The sequence below is a fragment of the Megachile rotundata genome, chromosome 5 (assembly GCF_050947335.1).
Source record: "Megachile rotundata isolate GNS110a chromosome 5, iyMegRotu1, whole genome shotgun sequence".
NCBI lineage: Eukaryota > Metazoa > Arthropoda > Insecta > Hymenoptera > Megachilidae > Megachile > Megachile rotundata.
In genome coordinates this window covers 4,735,470-4,754,641 of record NC_134987.1, presented here as the reverse complement: position 1 = coordinate 4,754,641, position 19,172 = coordinate 4,735,470, and the positions used below count along the sequence as shown (strand labels likewise).

The following is a 19,172-nucleotide window of genomic DNA, read 5'->3' as shown; positions in this document are numbered from 1 at the left end:
CACAGAAATTTGAAAATTTATAAATTTAAGGATGTAATAATTTTAGTATCCCAAAATACGGAAGTTTAGTTTGCAAATTTAAAAATTGAAGAATTCAATAATTTTGTGTAAATTAAAAAATTTGCAAATTCGGAATTTGAAATATTGGAAATTAAAAACTTGGAAATTAAAAAATCCTGAATTCTCAGTATTAAATACTTCGTAAACTTATAAATTTGGAAAATTCAAGAATGTACGAATCTAGAAATAGAGGATTTTAGAAACTCTTAAATTTAGAAAATCAAAAATTAAAAAATTTGCAACTAAAAATTTGAAAATTTCTTATTTAAAACGCACATGTTTTATTACATTTCTGATCTTTACTTTTATCTAAAGAGAGAATTATTTCATAAAAGAAACTGATTAAACCCCATACTATCTTTTATTAACATTATGTTGGACCAAAATATGAGGTAAAAAAATAAACTTTACTTTCGTAAAATGAACAGACTCACATATGCAGTAAGATATGTTTCATAAAGTTTATTTTTCTAACATTGGAAATTTTACTTTATCGTGATTTTTTCTCAGTCTTTTCGCATGCATTACACTGTTGCATATTACATGACGCATTCTCAAAATATTGAAAAACGGACAAAACTAGGTAATAATAGAACCGTAGTATGACATATTTTATATGAATTTTACTCTTAAAATTTCTCAAAATTAATTACATAAAATTTTCATTAATATTTTTTATATAAATTCGCAGGTTACTAGTTATAAACAATGGCTAATTGTGAAGGATCCAAAATTTAACATCATTTAATGACTAGTATTAAAAAATGATTCTTATTTACTATCATATATTAATTACTATTAATTATTTTTTATTAACTCCTATCCTTTTTACAGAAGTTTAAAGTCAATTTTCTATTCTTTCCTTAAAAGTATTTCGACTTTTAACAGTAGACGAAAACTACAAATACATTAAAATTGCATTCCAGGCTCGTTGTAATAACTGAATTTTGGACTATTTTTATTGGTATTTTTTTTTCATAATCAGATAGTATTTGGTAAATATAGACGAAATATAATGATTATGGGCGTCAGAATCTATTAGTAGGAACCTCAAAGTCTGATTTTGTAATGCTTATTGAGGTACATAATTTAAGTACAGACAAATACAAGTAGTATGAGTCAGGTCAAATATTTATCCAGCCACCAGCAGACGGTCAACAGGCACAAATCAAATCATATTTTTGCATGATTTCAAAGATCGAAGCGAAATTTGGTAAAAGAAAATATGATCGAGTCAGAAAAGTAGACGATCATTGGGTGTTGGGGATGGCCGACTAACACAAGCAAGTATCGTATGATTGTGATTCATAATCATGAGACGTTCACTATACTACCAGTTATACAGAGACACATTAACATCGATAGTGAAATTTATACGGACTGTTTCAAAAGTTGCACAGGACTCAACGCAGATAGCTATATGCGTAAGAGTGTTAATTACGGTAAAGAGTTCGTAGGCAAATATGATTTACTTTGAATTTCAGTTAGATTACGGCCAAACTTCGATTAAACTCTAACTAAATGAAATTCAATAAATGTTAGCTAGCGACGATACTCATACTCAAAAATTGGAATCATGCTGGCGTCCTGCAAAAGGGTGGATGAGAGGAAGAGGATGTTTTCACGACAATGCATTTGCACTTCGACTATGCGAATATTTACAGCGACAATTTTGCCGAAATAATGTTTACCTAATGGCATTCCTAATGGAATCGATCCAGGCATAATAAGTGTTTTACTAAATAACAGAATTCACCTGGTTTGTAAGCTGCACTCCAAAATCAAACTTGAACAGCGAATAGCTTTTGAACCAATGTACTTCGACATCCGAAATCATAAAATTTTATCCATATTTATTGAATACTATTAAATTATATAAAAGAGAAGAAGATGGTAATCCAAAACGAACATACATAATTTCCGGAGAAATATTCACCTGGTTTATAAGCTGTACTCTAAAACCAAACTTGGAGAATATAACTTCTGAACCAATGAATTCAGACATTCCGAATCATTATATTTCGTCTGTATGTATGGAGTGCTATCAGAGCATGCTAAAGAAATTAGAAAGATGGAGCTCCAAGACAAAGTTTAACAATGATATCCATATTAAAAATGAGTCGATTCGAAGAAAAATATGAAACAAAAGCAAACGAGACTTTAAATTCCACCGATGAATTATGGAATCGTTAAAAGTAACAAAGCAAATATCGAGAGAAGATAAACATATCAACGGGGTTTGAATAAAATGGTGAAGGAAAGGCAAATGGGAAAATTTGACGGCCAAAGAGAAACATACAGTATCAGATGATTTAGCATGGAACAGAGGGCGCTATTTTAGAGCCGAGACATTTGAAATGTAGACTAACCTCTATTGTTCGAACTAATAAGAAAACAAAAGTGTTTAGATTTGGAAATTCTCAAACAAAAGAACCAGACGGCTTTAGTGTTAAATTTTGCACATAACGTTACTGAAACAGGTGGTCAAACTTTAGAAACGCGGCGTATTCTCAAGCGTATTAAATATCATGAAAATATTTAGGTTAGAAATGATTATTTTCCGGATTGTAAACATACTTCTCGCCTGTACAATAAGTATCATAGAAATACCTGGTTAAGTTTAAAGTTTAACTGTGATTTTGTGCATTTGTTGGTAGACTTACATAGCTCTTAGTATTTTTTAGTATTATACTTTTAATATTCTAAAATAATGAGTAGTGTAACATCGACAATGATAACGAATAATTCGGTATTTTATATTTTAGGGATTCGTAACTTGAAGTAACAGGTACTTATGTATATAATTATATAAGTACACGATGTATCCTCAAAGTAAATATGAACTCGAAATTTGATAGAAAATACTTGAGCAGTAGACGGTTTTGATAAATAAACTTGTCTAAATATCTCCCTACAAAATTATAAAAATTGTAAAAAGTGTACAATGTTCTCTAAAACACAGGATGTTATATTCTTCTTAAAGTCATATATTTAAGCGACCAGAGCTCGGACATGCAGTCGTCTTAAAAATAACTGAAGAAGGCAAAGACAGGGTTTGTTCTTTCAAAGAGAGATCAAAGGGCCACCCGTTTGGTATTCTTAGAATACTTTCTGCGTACGAAAGAAAACAGATTAACGACACATGCCGAAATTATTTTTGCTGCGTAAGAATTTAAAAAATGTGTGTCTGAATCTACCAAAAACGAACAATACTTAATTAGCTAAAGATAACTCGGGCTATAAAGACCACGAAAGTGGCAAAAGATTTATTTCAAAACATGTCCAGTTGTACTCTGTTGTCCCGTACTTTACAAACTGAAAAAAATCTTCTTTGATCAGCGTCGCGAAGATAAATTGAAAATAGTATGCGCTGAAAGGTATGCTGGGAAAGAAAGTAACATGCCACTCACCGATCACATTCAGCAGGGCGAGAACTTCACAGAGGTAGTACCTGTAAGCCCACCAATTGTGATAGCGAAGATTTTCCCAGAGATAGTCAAGCAACATCTTCTTCTTCTGTTTCTTCTCGACCTCGGAACAGAGGCCGATGTCGAGGTCCATCATCAACGCATGGATCTTGCCACCTTCCCACCCCTTCCACAACCATCGTGGTGTGTAGAAGAGGATCGCCTGAAAGTAAAAAAAGAACAGCTGCTTACTACTGTGTTTCTATATATTGCAGAATATATGTATATCCCAATTACGAAGGCTCCAAACCAGTTTGCATGGACATAATATAAAAAGTACTGCTACAGGAATGTCATTCTTAAAATGAACATTGAGCATTCTCTTCTTGAAAATAATTTTCTTTAAAGAAATTAAATTTTCGTAATTTATTTAACGCAATGAAAACAAATGTTCTTATCTGTGTTATGGAGATCTTTCGGTTATTGCAGATATATTTGGAGGTCACAGTTTCGGAGTCTCTATGTTTGGCTGCTCCCTTTAATTTCGTTCTAAATACTGTTTTGTAGAAAATAATTTAATGAAAATAAAATTATTTGGGAGATAACACGCGACACATTTTACTTTTGTAGGTTAGAATAAATATAAGGCTATGGCAAATATTGTGCTTAGGGCCTCCGTATTATGGACAAGCTTGAAAATTTCGCGGTATTACAGAATTTACTGAAAAATAAAAATAAAAAGGCTTGTAGATGTTGCATGCATTCTTTTTTACTATATTAGACCATTTTATGATGGAATATATATTTTATACGGCAAAAGTACAGTTTATAATTGATTAATACGAAACATTTCTTTTGGATAATTTCTACCAAAATCGTCGAAAGCATAACGCGCATTCTTTGGTAAATATTTACAACATTGTAACATATTACTGTTGCAGTTTTTTACTCTGAATCCTATTCATTGATAATTACATTCAATTTGAAAAGTTTGTTTATTCTTATTTATATATGTATCTCTTTTAATCGATAATTTTAATACAAAGGCTCCGTAATTCATAGATCTATTCTAATAGCATAATGATACCAACAATGTGTACAACTGAATAAAAATACAATGAATAACAGCGTAGTAAATAATCAGGTTCATTAAAAGTATCTTTGAGATCTTCTTTGTTCAGTATATTGTATTTTACTCTTATGATGTTCCAGAAGCTACTTTCGTGACAATAAATAACATAAAAATGTACTGGAACAATATTTTACAAATCTCAGAAATTTCGAATATGGGCAGTAAAAAAGCATAATGGATCGCATATTTCACAAAAGAAAATACCTAAACAAATAGTTGATTGCACAAACCACTTAATATTCCTGTTACCAATAAATGTTATCTTTGAGAAGTAATTGTAGATAATAAAATGCTCACGGAGAAGTGGATTAGAAAGCAATGCCAATCATTATAAAACATTAGCTTCCAACGTAATAACATATTTAACACCATTTCTGCTTCATTATAAACTATCAGAAGCATTAAGCAGATACCCTGGTGTTATGAACTGCCTCAATATCTGAATCTCTTCAATTTTCAAGCTTCGGCCATGAAGATAATATGTTAGCAAAAGAAACACTGCTAAGGAATGCGTAACGTTAAGTTAATATTAAACGATGAAAGGCCACGAGAAATCAGAATTCCTTGACGAACATTAGAAAACACTTACTCCATTTTACTCTTTCATACACTGTACACATTGTATATAATGACTTTTATTGGGTTTTAAATTCAGAAGTGTATAACAAAACTTATTATTTATAATGTAAACTTGAATGCGGGCTTCGTTTGCATGGGTACAAAATTGTATCTTTTCAAATTTCAAAATTTTTTAATTTCTTAAACTTCTAAAATTTCTAACTTTTTAATTTCCACGTTTCCAAATTTCTTAGTCTCCAATTCCAATTTCTACATTTCTAATTTTCGAAATTATAATATTTTCAAATCTTCGAATTTCGAAATTCTTTAGTTCCAAAATTTATCTTTCCACATTCCAAATTCATAAATTCTCAAATCTTCCAATTACTCAAATTCAAATTTCTAATTTACCAATTCCCAATTCCCAATTTCCCTATTTCCCAATTTTCTAATTTCCCAATCTCCCAATCTCCCAATCTCCCAATTTCACAATTTCCGAATCTCCCAATTTCCCAATCTCCCAATCTCCCAATCTCCCAATCTCCCAATCTCCCAATTTCCCAATTTCCTAATTTCCCAATCTTCCAATTTTCCAATTTCCCAATTATTCAATTTTCCAATTTCACAATTTCCGAATCTCCCAATTTCCCAATTTCCCAATCTCCCAATTTCACAATTTCCGAATCTCCCAATTTCCCAATTTCCCAATCTCCCAATCTCCTAATCTCCCAATCTCCCAATCTCCCAATCTCCCAATCTCCAAACACCCAATCTCCCAATTTCCCAATTTCCCAATTTCCCAATTTCCTAATTTCCCAATTTCACAATCTCCCAATCTCCCAATCTCCCAATCTCCCAATTTCCCAATTTCCCAATTTCCTAATTCCCAAATTCTCAAATGTTGCAACTTCCCAAATTCCAAATTCTCAAATTTACAAACACATACATAGATCCCCAAATTCCTAGATTCCTATATTCCTAATCTTCTAAATTGTAGTTTCTATCACTACTTTAATTAAAAACAATCGACATTTCCGTTATTACTTGGAATATTTTAACTTTTACCTTGAAGTATTTCAAGTATCAACTTAAAATATTTTAATATATAAATTTGTAGCGTAAATGATTCTAAAAAGTACTGTAAATATTGTACATAAATAAAATCTAACTATAAGTAGAATGTATTTTTCGCGCACCGCGTAGCTAGCGTATCTCGGGCAGGCCATGTCGTAAAACCTTTATACGCGGCGGCACACACCCGTGATTAGACGGGTCCAGAAGTACCAAAATAGTATAAATATGTACTGGCAAAAAATCATATTTAAGATAGTCGAGCGTAAGCTACCGTCTTATGTCAGTAACCCGAGCGGTAGCATTGCCAGTAAGTAGTCGGATTTTTGCATTTACTTTGTATGTGCCAAGTGCATTGTTGGCAAAAGTAGGTGAGGGAGGAAAGAAACCATTTTTCTTTTAAGGATTTATAAGAATTTCAGAACTGGAGGTGTGGAAATCCAAAGATTTGTGGATTTAGAAATTTGTTAATGCAATGGTTTGAGGATTTGATGATTTAGCGACTAGGTATTTGAGGATTTGGAGATTTGTGCATTTCAGAATTTAAGATTTCGGAAATCTAGGCATTTATAGATGCAGGGATTTCAGGATTTAGGAATTTGGGAATTGGGAAATTTGAGAATTTAGCTATTTGGAAGTCTAGAACTTTGGAGACGTAGGATTTTAGGATTCAGGAGTTTGGATACTTATCTTTTGAGGATCTAGAGACTTATGGATGTACGGATTTGTGGATATACGGAGTTGAGGATGTAGGTATGTGTGATACAGGAATTTCAGGACTTAGGAATTTGGGAATTTAGTTATTTGAGCGTTTAGAGATTTAGGGATGTAGGGATTCAGAGGTGTAGATATTTATGAATATACGAATTTGAAGATTTAGGAATTCCAGATATGTCGCGGTGACGATAACGCACGATCCCGGGACGCGCCATGCCGCCGGGGCGGGAATCACCGAGGGGTTTTAGTGGGTACAAATCCCACACTGTCCCCGCTCCTCCCGGGGAGTGGGGGTGTCTTTTCGAAGATTTCCCCTCGTAAAAAAAAAGGGAATTCGAGATATAGGATTCTCAAGATTTAGGAATTCGCGAATCTGGAAATTTGAGAATTTAGCTGTTTGGTGGTCCAAAATTGTGAAAAGTAGGATTTCAGATTTTATGAATATGCGAATTTAGCTATTTGAAGGTCTAAATCATGGAAAATGCTGAAAATTTGTAGTGATTCTAACTCGATGGCCGAGGACTGTATATTCTAGTGATAGATTGAAGATTACCATGTAACTAATGTAACACATGTAACACGTGAAGGCTACCATGTAACTAATTTTGTAATTTACAGCGAAAAAAAATTAACGTGCAAATTGAGGAATGCGTTATGCACTTCCTTTGCACGGAATTTATACAAATTATTTTCCACATCAAATTAAATACATATTTGTGGAATGAAATAAGATTCAAGGTTAAAAATACTAAGTAAAAGTGTTTTTCAACTGTGCATATATTAGGCGTTAAGGAACTGAGGAGTGTTAATTAATTCATAAACAGGAAATAAGATGTTCTTTCTGAGTAAACTGTTAAAGCTATACAGTATTTATGTCGATATATTAATTTGAGTTATTTCATGGAATGTTAGGAATTAATCTCAAAATTTTACAAATGTCCATTAAATATAATACGAAATACAAACTCTCAATAAATAAAGAGAAATGTCTGCAATTTATTTTCTTCTTTTGATTCGAATGCTAAAAATTATTTATTCTACTGTTGAAATAAGACTTCAACTTTCTCTATTTGTACGGTTTGTGAATCTGAATTCTAAAACGTGATCAAATTATGAGCATCTTTGATAGTACAATTGAATTTTTAAGTCCTTTATGAAATAATGTATTTTCGTTTAATAATATAATTATTAACATATAATAATTATTTCATATATCAAAAATTATTATAATCATTTTACTTTACTTAGCAAATTTAATTCGCAAATAATCGAAATATCTGTTTGCTGAATTGTTCATGTACGTGTAAATATAATTTGATGTGCAAATAGTTTAATAAAATTTTCTTTGATTAATTTTAGTATGTTTGTTTCCTTGTTCTGTTTCACTATATCCCCTTTTATATTTCAGCTAAGAGTACTTGTTTGCAGTATAGAGTACTTGCATAATGTAGTAAAAAGTATTTTATAGCAGATTTGTTAATAATTCTGCTCTTGCCCCATTGTATATGAAATAAAGTTTCAAAGTATTCTTAACTTCAAGTTACGCTCTTATTCAATTTTCGGGGAAAGTGCAGAGTAGTGGACATTTTAAACAATTTCCTGTCAAAATCAAAATGTACAAGAAAAATTAAGGTCCTAGTTAATATTGATTAAATAGTAGTAATTGTGCAAAGCGTTCGATATCGATAGCGTTAAGTATAGCAGACTGAAAATACTTACGTTTAAATACCGACTTTACAAAAACCAGTCTGCACTTACCCCACTTTACCTTAAATTTAGTAATTTTAATGTTATATTTTTAAAAAAGCGGACAACAGTCGTCTGCTATTTATATTAAATTTTTGTCCAAAAAATATAGCTAATATTTAAATATAGTTTATTTCATGCAATGTTATAATTAATATATTTGTTAATTTAACCCCTTGCCGTGCCATTTATTTATGAGGTGCGTCAGTCAAGACTAACCACTCAGGACTATAACATTAAAACGAACAAAGAAAATTAAAATGTTCTAAGTATTTTATATTCAGGGATCCTTGACAACGCAAATTATAGTTAGATCTAAAATTCAAGTTGAAGAGTATTCAAAATTTGAGTAACATTAATCACATTTGAGTTGTGAGTGCGTCACGAGTGAAACTCGTCAAAGCACGGGAAGGGGTTAATATTAATTTAGCATGCGTTGATGGCAATTATATCATGCTATTATTTATGTATATCATGATACACATTATATCATATTACTACTTATATCATGTTACCAGTTATGTTATATTACTATTATATCATGATACTAATTACATCATGTTGTTAATTATATCGTAATACTAATTACATCATATTACTAATTATATCATAATACTAATCACATCATAATACTAATTATATCACGTCATCAACTACATCCATATATCACGCTACTAGTTATATCATGTTATAAATCATAGTTACATTTGTGTACTTTTATAATATCACAATAAATAACGATAGTAGTACAATTTAATAATAGTACAATTTTAACACTAAAACTACTAAACCGGTCAAATGACCGCTCCACAAGTTTCTCATTATAAGATACACATTTTGTTAAAGTATTATACATTCTTTACAATCAGCATTGATTTTCATCAAGATAAAGAGTAAATGTGTGCACTAATTTATGTTTCGTCATTTGTTTCTTTATATTTTAACTTCATTTTTAATTTCAAGTTAAGTACACATTATATGCCGGTAGGTTCAGTGTTAAATATTCCTCATTAAACGTCATAAACGTGAAAATATTAAAAAAATGTTTCTTGTATATTTCATAAACACCGTTCATACAGTTTCACACGATTTTTTTTAACGTCAAGTTATCTTCTCTCTTTCGCTGAAACACGTGTTAAAATCCGAGTGTTATTTCACTCTATTTGCTGAAAGCTAGCAAACAAATGTACCAGATGTGCCAAAAACGTGAATGAACCTTTCAGTACACAACGCGCGAAACTTCTTCGTCCATTGAAAACAACTTCGAATCAAAGTTCTGGATCATCCATGAACGTGCAACATCAATAGACACAGGAAGACTATAAAATCAATCTATCTATTAAAATTGTAAATTCTCTAGAATATCTGCAAAGCCACAAATCTATCGATTCATTACTTCCTATCTTAATTTAAATTGTGAACCTGAAGAGTTAATATTTTATTAATTTCATGAGTCAATGAATTTAACAACAAAATCTAAGATATATAAATGAAAAATGATAAAGAAAGGTAATTTTTAAAAATTTCGAAAATCTTGTTAAACCGTATAAATGTAATAATTTTTAAAAACCTTGTATTTATTAATATTTTTAATTGTGAATATTATTTCCTAAAAATTCTAGAAAATTGTGTTACAAAAATATTGTTATTTTTTATCAGCGTGATTATTTTAAGATAAAGAAACTGTTATGAACCTTTTATTCTGCATTTTATTATTGTGACTTAGTTACAGTAGAATCAACAATTGAAACAGCTTTCTAATTGCATTAATTTAGTCAGTGTTATAATTTCAGTGTGTACAGCTCTTAAAGTCTTTATAATTGCTTGTAATTAATGTCTTTAAAATAAGAGTAATTAATGTCTTTACAAAATTAGAGAGAAGATTGTGCTATTACTCTATTGAAATGATAGGAACTTTCTTATTTCATTCAGCTCTGTTTTGTAAACTTTAAATAATAGACTTGTATTTCTTAATTTGATAGATTTTATTAAATTATTGGGTTAAATTTATTTTTATAGTACTTTTCGTGTTATTTTATTAAATTAGAAAATGTCATACAATGACTTATAACGGCTAGAAAACAGATCTGTGATTATCTCAAGTAGATCTGTCAGTGGTACTAAATAATAGAAAAAAGAAATTCATTAAATTAATTTTCTTTATTATATTTGTTGAAATAAGACGCATCATTAGAAAAAGTAAATGAGTTATTAATTCAAATGAAGAAAATGGTTTATGCAATATTAAGTATAATATTTTTGACTCAGTTCAAATACAAATCTTTAAATCTCGAAATGAGAATAGATAGACTTATAGTATTTTCAAAATGAAATATACTGATTCTTTCACTAGTTTCTTGCCATTCACTCATTCAAAATTACTGCATTAATTCATTGTGTTCACTTTCCAACTAATTGTTTACATTTTATCTTTTACACTTTTACATTTCATATCACATATGATAATTTCGACTGTAACCAAATCTGTTAAATTTGATTTAATTGAATGAAGACTCGCTTTTTTGAAATTTTAATTTATTCCAAACACTACATAAGAACCAAAATATGAAATATTCGAAAGTTTTACTAACGAAATTTATATTCTTTAAAAATTGTACAATATTGTAAACAATAACGTAATGAAAGTGTGCACCCTTATCTTACATTATACTTGCATAAAAGAAGTATAAATTTAAATAAATATATAAATATTTCTCTTGAAGTTAGACTTATAAATATTCAGCAGACTGAATATTATATAATAATATTGACCTTAGAAAATAATACTGATAATAAGAGATAATATTGACAATAGAAAACAATGTTGACAACAGAAGATAATATTGACAAAAATATTGAATAGCTGAGAAAACAAACATGAATATAGAATGTACATAAAATGAAATTTGAATTGTTCGCACCCCAGTTATTCGCTGTACGAGAGTTAAACATTTGTTCAAATCAATATTTGGATCTACGGAAATGAAAATATCCATTTCTATTCATGAAAACAATAATCCAGTCACTTTTATGTCACTATTCCTCATATGTCTGAACGAAATGGTAGTCGAGCTAGCGTTAAAAGCAACATTACAAAATTTAACGACTCTCCTAATGGAATACGAAACATTTCGTGTTTCCGCGACAACGTAAACTCGTTAAACGAATTAATTGCTCTTAAATAAACAGTAATTAATCAATCCACCGTTTATTGCGATTTTATCGTTCCCTACGAAATGCATATCTAATTTGGTATCCTTGCTGCGTGCCAAGAGACACATGTTAACACGAGATTATTAAAAAAACAAAAACATGTCGATATTTTGACCCTTCGGTGCTTGAGATTTAAGGTTCGGATAAGATTTCAGTATGTTGACACTTCGAAACTCCTTAATACTATTTCTACTATAATTTTGTGTAAGATGAAGTGGGGTAAGTGCAATCTGATTTTTGTAAAGTTGATATCGAACGCTTTGCACAATTACTACTATTTAATTAATGTTAACTGGGACCTTAATTTTCCTTGTACATTTTGATTTTGATAGGAAACTGTTTAAAATGTCAACTACTCTGCACTTTCCCCGAAAATGGGGTAAGAGCGTAACTTGAAGTTAAAAATACTTTGAAACTATATTTCATGTGCAATAGGGCAAGAGCAGAATTATTAACAAATCTGCTATAAAATACTTTTTACTGCATTATGCAAGTACTCTATACTGCAAATAAGTACTCTTAGCTGAAATACAAAAGGGGATATCGTGAAACAAAACAAGGAAACAAACATACTAAATGGAGAAATTTCGCTCACATTGTAATAAAAATAGCCTGTATACGTACTTGCCCCGTTTACGAACTTACCCCACTTCACATTATACCTATTTCGAAAGAAAGGTGTATTTTAATATTTTTTGTTTGAATGCAAACAATTGCCAAAACTGTGGGGATTTCAAATTATCAGTTACATGTAGATAATTTGAGGAATATATTTTTTGATACATTAATGTGTTTTTATTAGAGACTATTTAATCAGGCTGTAAATTCTAGCTTAATTCATCAGTCTATAAAATATAAATACAGCGGTGTACAGTAAAATGCAACATGGCGGGAAATAAGCGAATATCAAAGTCATGCCGCAACTTCTGTATTTTCCGTTACAACTGAAATCGGGATTCTCTAATCTGATTATAATTGATATTGCAAAATGGTGTTGATATTTATATGTGAAATGGTTTAAAATTAGCCACTGTCAAATCCTGAAGGTGTTAAAAGACCTTATGGTAGAAATAAATACATCATATGCACATTTCTAGATCTAGAATGAGCTGTAGAAAATAATACCGCTGAATTAATTCAACTATTGCATGAAAAATAAAAAAATTAATTGTAGAGAAATGATTTAATTTGAAGAATAATTTCAAGTTAAAATTTGAAAGGTGTCATAGTTTAATAGCTTTAAACTATTGTGATTGTTGGTTTGTTATCGCATATTACTAATGATAAATGAATGTAATACAATTGTAACTGATAATATATTTAATGAAATATTATAAATAACTTAAACTAGACTTGTAATTCACATGGTTCATTACAGTTCTATTTCTTTTTCTTTATTACTTTAAGTCATACTTGTAATTTTAAACCTCACCCACAATTAAAAACTATTATTCACATATATAACAATAGTAATGCTTCTAATTTTCATTAAGCAGATCTCTATTTTATGAAATTATAAATGTATTTCAGTATATTATAAAGCATGCAACATTAACAATGAGCACATGAACTAATAAAAATGGCCGACACACGTATACTTCTGGCGTTGTACGCAAATGCAATTCTACTTATTTATAACAATAAAATAAGTGAAATAGTTTGCTTATTTATAATAATAAAATAAGTAATGTTTTCAACAACATTATACAACATTCTAATTGTTCTTCACAAATTTCTTCATGAACTTTCACTATCTACTTAATTTTGAAAGTACACACATACTATAATGATATTATTTCTATTGAAAGTTAGAAATTCAATGCAAATGAGTACATAAATATTAATATTTTGAATACAAAATGGTTATATTAAGTATATTTTGAATATACTAATTATATTAATATATTAATTATAATGAGTTGGCATTTCGTCGACGCAGTATACAAACGTATTATGAATATCTCTACTTTTGTTTACGTAAACTCTTATATCTGTTTGCTCTGGTAATTGATATCGACATTTTTATTAACGATTTATTAACCAGTTGACATTTCGTAACGACGTCCGTTATTACGAATACGTACGCTATATCGACGAAATGCAAGTTCATTATAATTTCGTATTATTAATTATAACTCCTTACTAAAACATTGAAGAGCATATGTTCATATAACATTTTTTTCTTACTTTTACGCATAGAACACGCTGCCAAAGTTTGGCCGGACAAAAACCGGGACACCCTGTATATTAATTTATGTTTTATCTTTTAATTCGTTTTCCATTTCAAATAAAGTATACATTACACTTTGGTATATTTAGTATTATTATAAATATATGGTGTTAAGTACGTAAATAAATATCAACGTCCACCATGCCAACCAACATGTTAGCCATTTGCCTTATGATTCATTTGTCACGTCCATTAGTCAGAACTAACTAAGCACAGCTACAAGGTTTAGACACATAAAGAAAGTTCAAATGTAATGCTAATTTTGTATTCAACTATCCTTGACTAAATTTAATTATAGTTGGATTTTAATTCTAAATCGAAGTGTATTGCAAATGCGTGAAAAATAACAATACTCTTTTCACTTCTTTTGGGATTGCGTGAATTTGAGAATATAAGGATTTGGGAATATAGGGACTGAGGAATGTAGGTACATAGGGATGCATGAATTTGCGAATGCTGGAATTTGGGGATGTAGAGATGTAGGAATGTAGGGATTTGAGGATGTAAGTATTTGAGAATGTTGGGATTTGGGGATATAGGGATTTAGGGATGTGAATATTTGGGGATGTAGGGATTTAGGCATGAAGGTATATAAGGATGCACGAATTTGCGAATGTTGGAATTTGGGAATGTAGGAATTTGGGGGTGTATGGATTTGTGGATGTAGGGATTTGAAAATGTTGGAATTTGGGGATGTACAGATTTGGGGATGTGAGTATTCGGGGATGCACGAATTTGAGAATGTAGGGATTTGAAAATGTTGAGATTTGGGGATGTGAGTATTCGGAGATGTAGGGATTTGGGGATGCACGAATTTCAGAATGTTGGGATTTAGGGATGTGGAAATTTGGGGATGTAGGGATTTGAGGATGTAGGAATTTGGAAATGTTGGGACTTCAGGATTTAGGAATTTTGAAGCCTCAGAATTTGAGAATTTAGCTATTTGGAGGTCTAAGGATTTACAGATGTATGAATTTGGGAATGTAGAGATTTGAGGATGTATGGATTTGAGGATGTAAGTATTTGAGGATGTAGAAATTTGAAAATATGCAGCTGTGGAAAGAAAATGGTTACTTTCTCTTTCTTACATTCTTTTTCCACAGACACACATAGTAAAGACAAAGTAAAAAAGACAAAAATTCGACTACCTATTGACAAGGAAACTGGTATAATATACATAGTCGCCCCCATAAACCTATTGGAGTTGATACGGTTTTCCTATGCAGACAATATACAGTGTTTCAATATACAGTTACATTCAGTTCTCCTAATAATAATTTATTAAAAAAATTCTTGTACGATTTATTACAATTAAAGTACAAATGCGTCACGTGTCGTCAACCTATGGCAAGGGGTTAAAGAAAAAAATAATTCTAAATAACATACTACGAAGAAAAGACCTAGCCATTGAAAGGGGTCACTTGTTCTCGTTCCGTACGCTGCGTTCACGCGAGTCCAATAAAAAGGGAAAATCCAAGGATGAAAATAGAACTAAGCTAACTATATTTCGCATCGTGCTCACGTGCCAGTTGCATACATCCACTGTTCGCACTTCCGAGGAAAAAGAGCAACGTTCCAGGTGGAGACAGCCAGCAAATGGGTAAAATTGGCCAAACAAGCGGAAAACCCTATGGTACATCTCTCTTCGAACGAGTGACACTTTCCTTCCATTTCGTTTTGTTACATCTACATTTTGACGAAAATAGGCTTTGCGGAATCTGCTTTCACAGGCTTTTCTAATTGCAGCGGAGAATTTAGGCATTAGCTAAATAGACTATTGTCAAGGACAATAGTAACAGTTTATAATATTATAGTATTTTTGCAGTAACAATTGTTAGAAATATTTTTGTTTTAAGCAACTTCATATTTACAAATTAATATAATAAGCTTTGACTTTTTATTAAGTTAGTTTATTTACTATGTATGTATTACCTCCTTACTTTGTTATGTTTAACTATGATTATGTATTCATTATTTCACTTAAATTGACCCTTTGAGTTCGTATGTCTACTCTCAGCCACCACAGCAAAGAACCATACTAATCTTATACTTTATTCAACCACAATCAAAAAGCAAATTTTCGACAGGATCTAAGATTGTTGGACCTAATGTACCTGTACATTGCATCGAACCTATCGACTTTTTCAGACTCTTCTTCACAGATACACTACTTGAAACAATTGTACTAGAAACAAATAAATGTGCCAAAAATAAAATAGAACAGCAGAGCTTATTTGAGTGATCAACATGGAATAACTGGATCGATGTGACGAAAGAAGAGTTAACAGCTTTTTGGGTTTAATCTTTAACATGGGTACTATGCCAGATCCTAATATGAAATATTATTGGACTAACGAACATGTTGGGAACATACTATTTTTTAGACATATATTTCGAAAGGAAAAATTTCTCCAAATATTTTGAATGTTATATTCGAATGAAAATGTTTCCAAAAATTCTAATGTAACGACGGGAATCCAAAAAGTGGGCAACTTTATCGATTATATTGATGGTAAATTCACAAAAGAATTAATAAATCTTGTTTATCCTTCATGATCTTACATGCTATGTATCACTGCCCAAGGGAAATTAGCTCCGACCAGTACGACACCCATGACCAAATTTAATTCGATCACAAAGAGTTAAACTTGAACAAAAATTATGATAAACAGAGGTGATAATAATGATGATAGCCACTGATGATAAAAATGATAATAACCAAGGGCAGCAAAAATTTAAATCCGCCGATTACGTGTAACCTTCTAACAAAATATCTGCCTATTTTCCTTATTAAGACGAGGTTATTATTGTTCGAGCAAATCCTACCGAAGGTTTTCGGCCTAACCTTGACTTATGAGTATGATTATGATGTAGCCACGACTGATCGATAATGAAGAAACGGCGAGGTATGAAAACTTGTCTCTTTTTGTCCAAACATGTGCTGTTTGTCTAAAGCAGAGCTTCTGATAATTTGATAAGGTCTAGGTTAAGTCTTGATTTAAAATTCTGAAAATTTAATCGGGTTTGTATTGAGATTCTAATAATTTGATCAAGTCTAAGTTATGTCTTGATTTATGGTCCTGAAATGTGATCAGGCTTAGTTTTCACCGGATTTAATTACAAGATTACGATAATTTAATAAGGTTATAGTTTTATATTTTTAATTATCTAACGTGGACTGTGTCAGCATAATTATGTTGAAGGTGTTATGCAGTTTTTTATCGATATAATAAATTCTTAAATATTTATATAAAAATACTTGAGTATTTATCTAAAGTATTTTATTAAAACAAAATGCTGAAATATTTGTCTAAAACACTACATTTAAAAAATACGTAAATACTTGTGTAGATGGTAAAATTATTTCGTTTGTTAGTAGAAAGTTAAAGTTAATAATTTCTGTTTTTGTTCACCATTTTAAATATTTCGAATCATTTTTATGATACATGTCTGCGAGAATGTGGTTTCTGTATACATACTGTGATAGTAACACCAGTACTTTTACTTAACACATGTACAGACATTGCTATTCTTGTAACCTCTACCTTATATAAAATGTAATTACTTTAACTGTGATAAATGTTAACGATGGAATAATAAAATTAACCGTAGAAATAAGCACTAGATGGTCTATCAGATATTTTGGTAGCTTCTAAAGCTATACTTTGGAAAAAAATTGTGAACTCTATAGTTTTAAAACTTTCTTATGATTAAAAATTTAGAAATTAAGGTAATGCAGCAAACAATGAAGTTATAGTCATCGTTGGAATTTTGCTAAATTACTAGACTGTTATATTCCTCAACTTTGTTGTCATCAAATTTCTGAATTTCCAAGTCTTCCAAAATTTTTAAATTTTCCTATATTTCACAAATTTTCTAAAATCCCAAATTCAAAAATTTCTAAATTTGTAAATTCTTACATTTCTATAACTACAAATACATGCATTTCCACATTCTTAAATCCCAAATCCGCAGTTTCCAAGGCTGCCAAATTCTGAGATTCCCAGAAAGGGGCTTTCAGAGGTTTGCAAATTTGGGAATTGGAAAATTGAAAATCATGAAGATTTAGAAATTTACAAATGTAAGTATTTGCGAATGCAAGGAATTCAGTCATTTATGAATTTGAGAATTTTAGAAATTTTTGAATTTTTGAATTTTTGAATTTTTGAATTTTTGAATTTTTGAATTTTTGAATTTTTGAATTTTGGGACTTCTGGATTTGGAATTTTAGAATTTTGAAATCTTCTAATTTTAGAATTTTGGAATCTTGAAATTTTAGAATTTTGGAATCTTGGAATCTTGGAATCTTGGGATCTTGGAATCTTGGGATCTTGGAATCTTGGAATCTTGGAATCTTGGAATCTTGGAATCTTGGAATCTTGGAATCTTGGAATCTTGGAATCTTGGAATCTTGGAATCTTGGAATCTTAAAATTTTGGAATTTTGGAATTTTGGAATTTGAGAAATTGAAAATTTGAGGTTTTGAAAAATTGACAGTTTTGATAATTTGAAAATTTGGTAAATTGAAAATTACCAAATTTCTAATTTTCTTACATGCATACACAGTGTATAAGACATCTGTTATATCAATCTAAAAAATTGTTATCAGAAAATAAACACAAAGTATAAAATTTATACAATTCCATTATTTTGATAAAAAATTGTTCAAACTCGTAAGTATAACCCTCTCTGTTTGATTATTTCGTAGTGCATATTTTGATTATTTTTATATGTACACATTATTAATTATTATTACCTATTTTCCATATATAAAAATTACGCAATAAAGGAATATGTTTCAAAAATAAAAGTCATGTTACCTTCAGTATTGTCGTTAAGGGGATATTCGGAGCTATTGATGTTAGGCGATATACAACATAAGATACAAATTTATCGAATTATGAATCTTTGTAGGTATAGTTGGTCATGTTTTAAAACAGCACACTGAAATATTTAACAATTACCTTTATTATTATTGTAAATTACGTAAACTTGTAAGATGAAAATTTGTAAGATGATCATTTATCTACTCTGATAG

At 30.3% G+C, this 19,172-nt stretch overlaps 1 protein-coding gene across 6 annotated transcripts in view; it reads right to left on the bottom strand.

Annotated features, from left to right (window-relative positions):
* shakB (Innexin family member shaking B) overlaps window positions 1-19,172 on the bottom strand; it is a 64,170-nt gene that overhangs the window by 24,541 nt on the left and 20,457 nt on the right. For all 6 annotated transcript variants that reach the window (XM_076532226.1, XM_012284610.2, XM_012284612.2 and 3 more), the window contains one exon: window positions 3,471-3,690. In XM_076532226.1, the coding sequence (XP_076388341.1) occupies window positions 3,471-3,690 (220 nt within the window). The remainder of the gene's footprint in view (window positions 1-3,470; window positions 3,691-19,172) is intronic.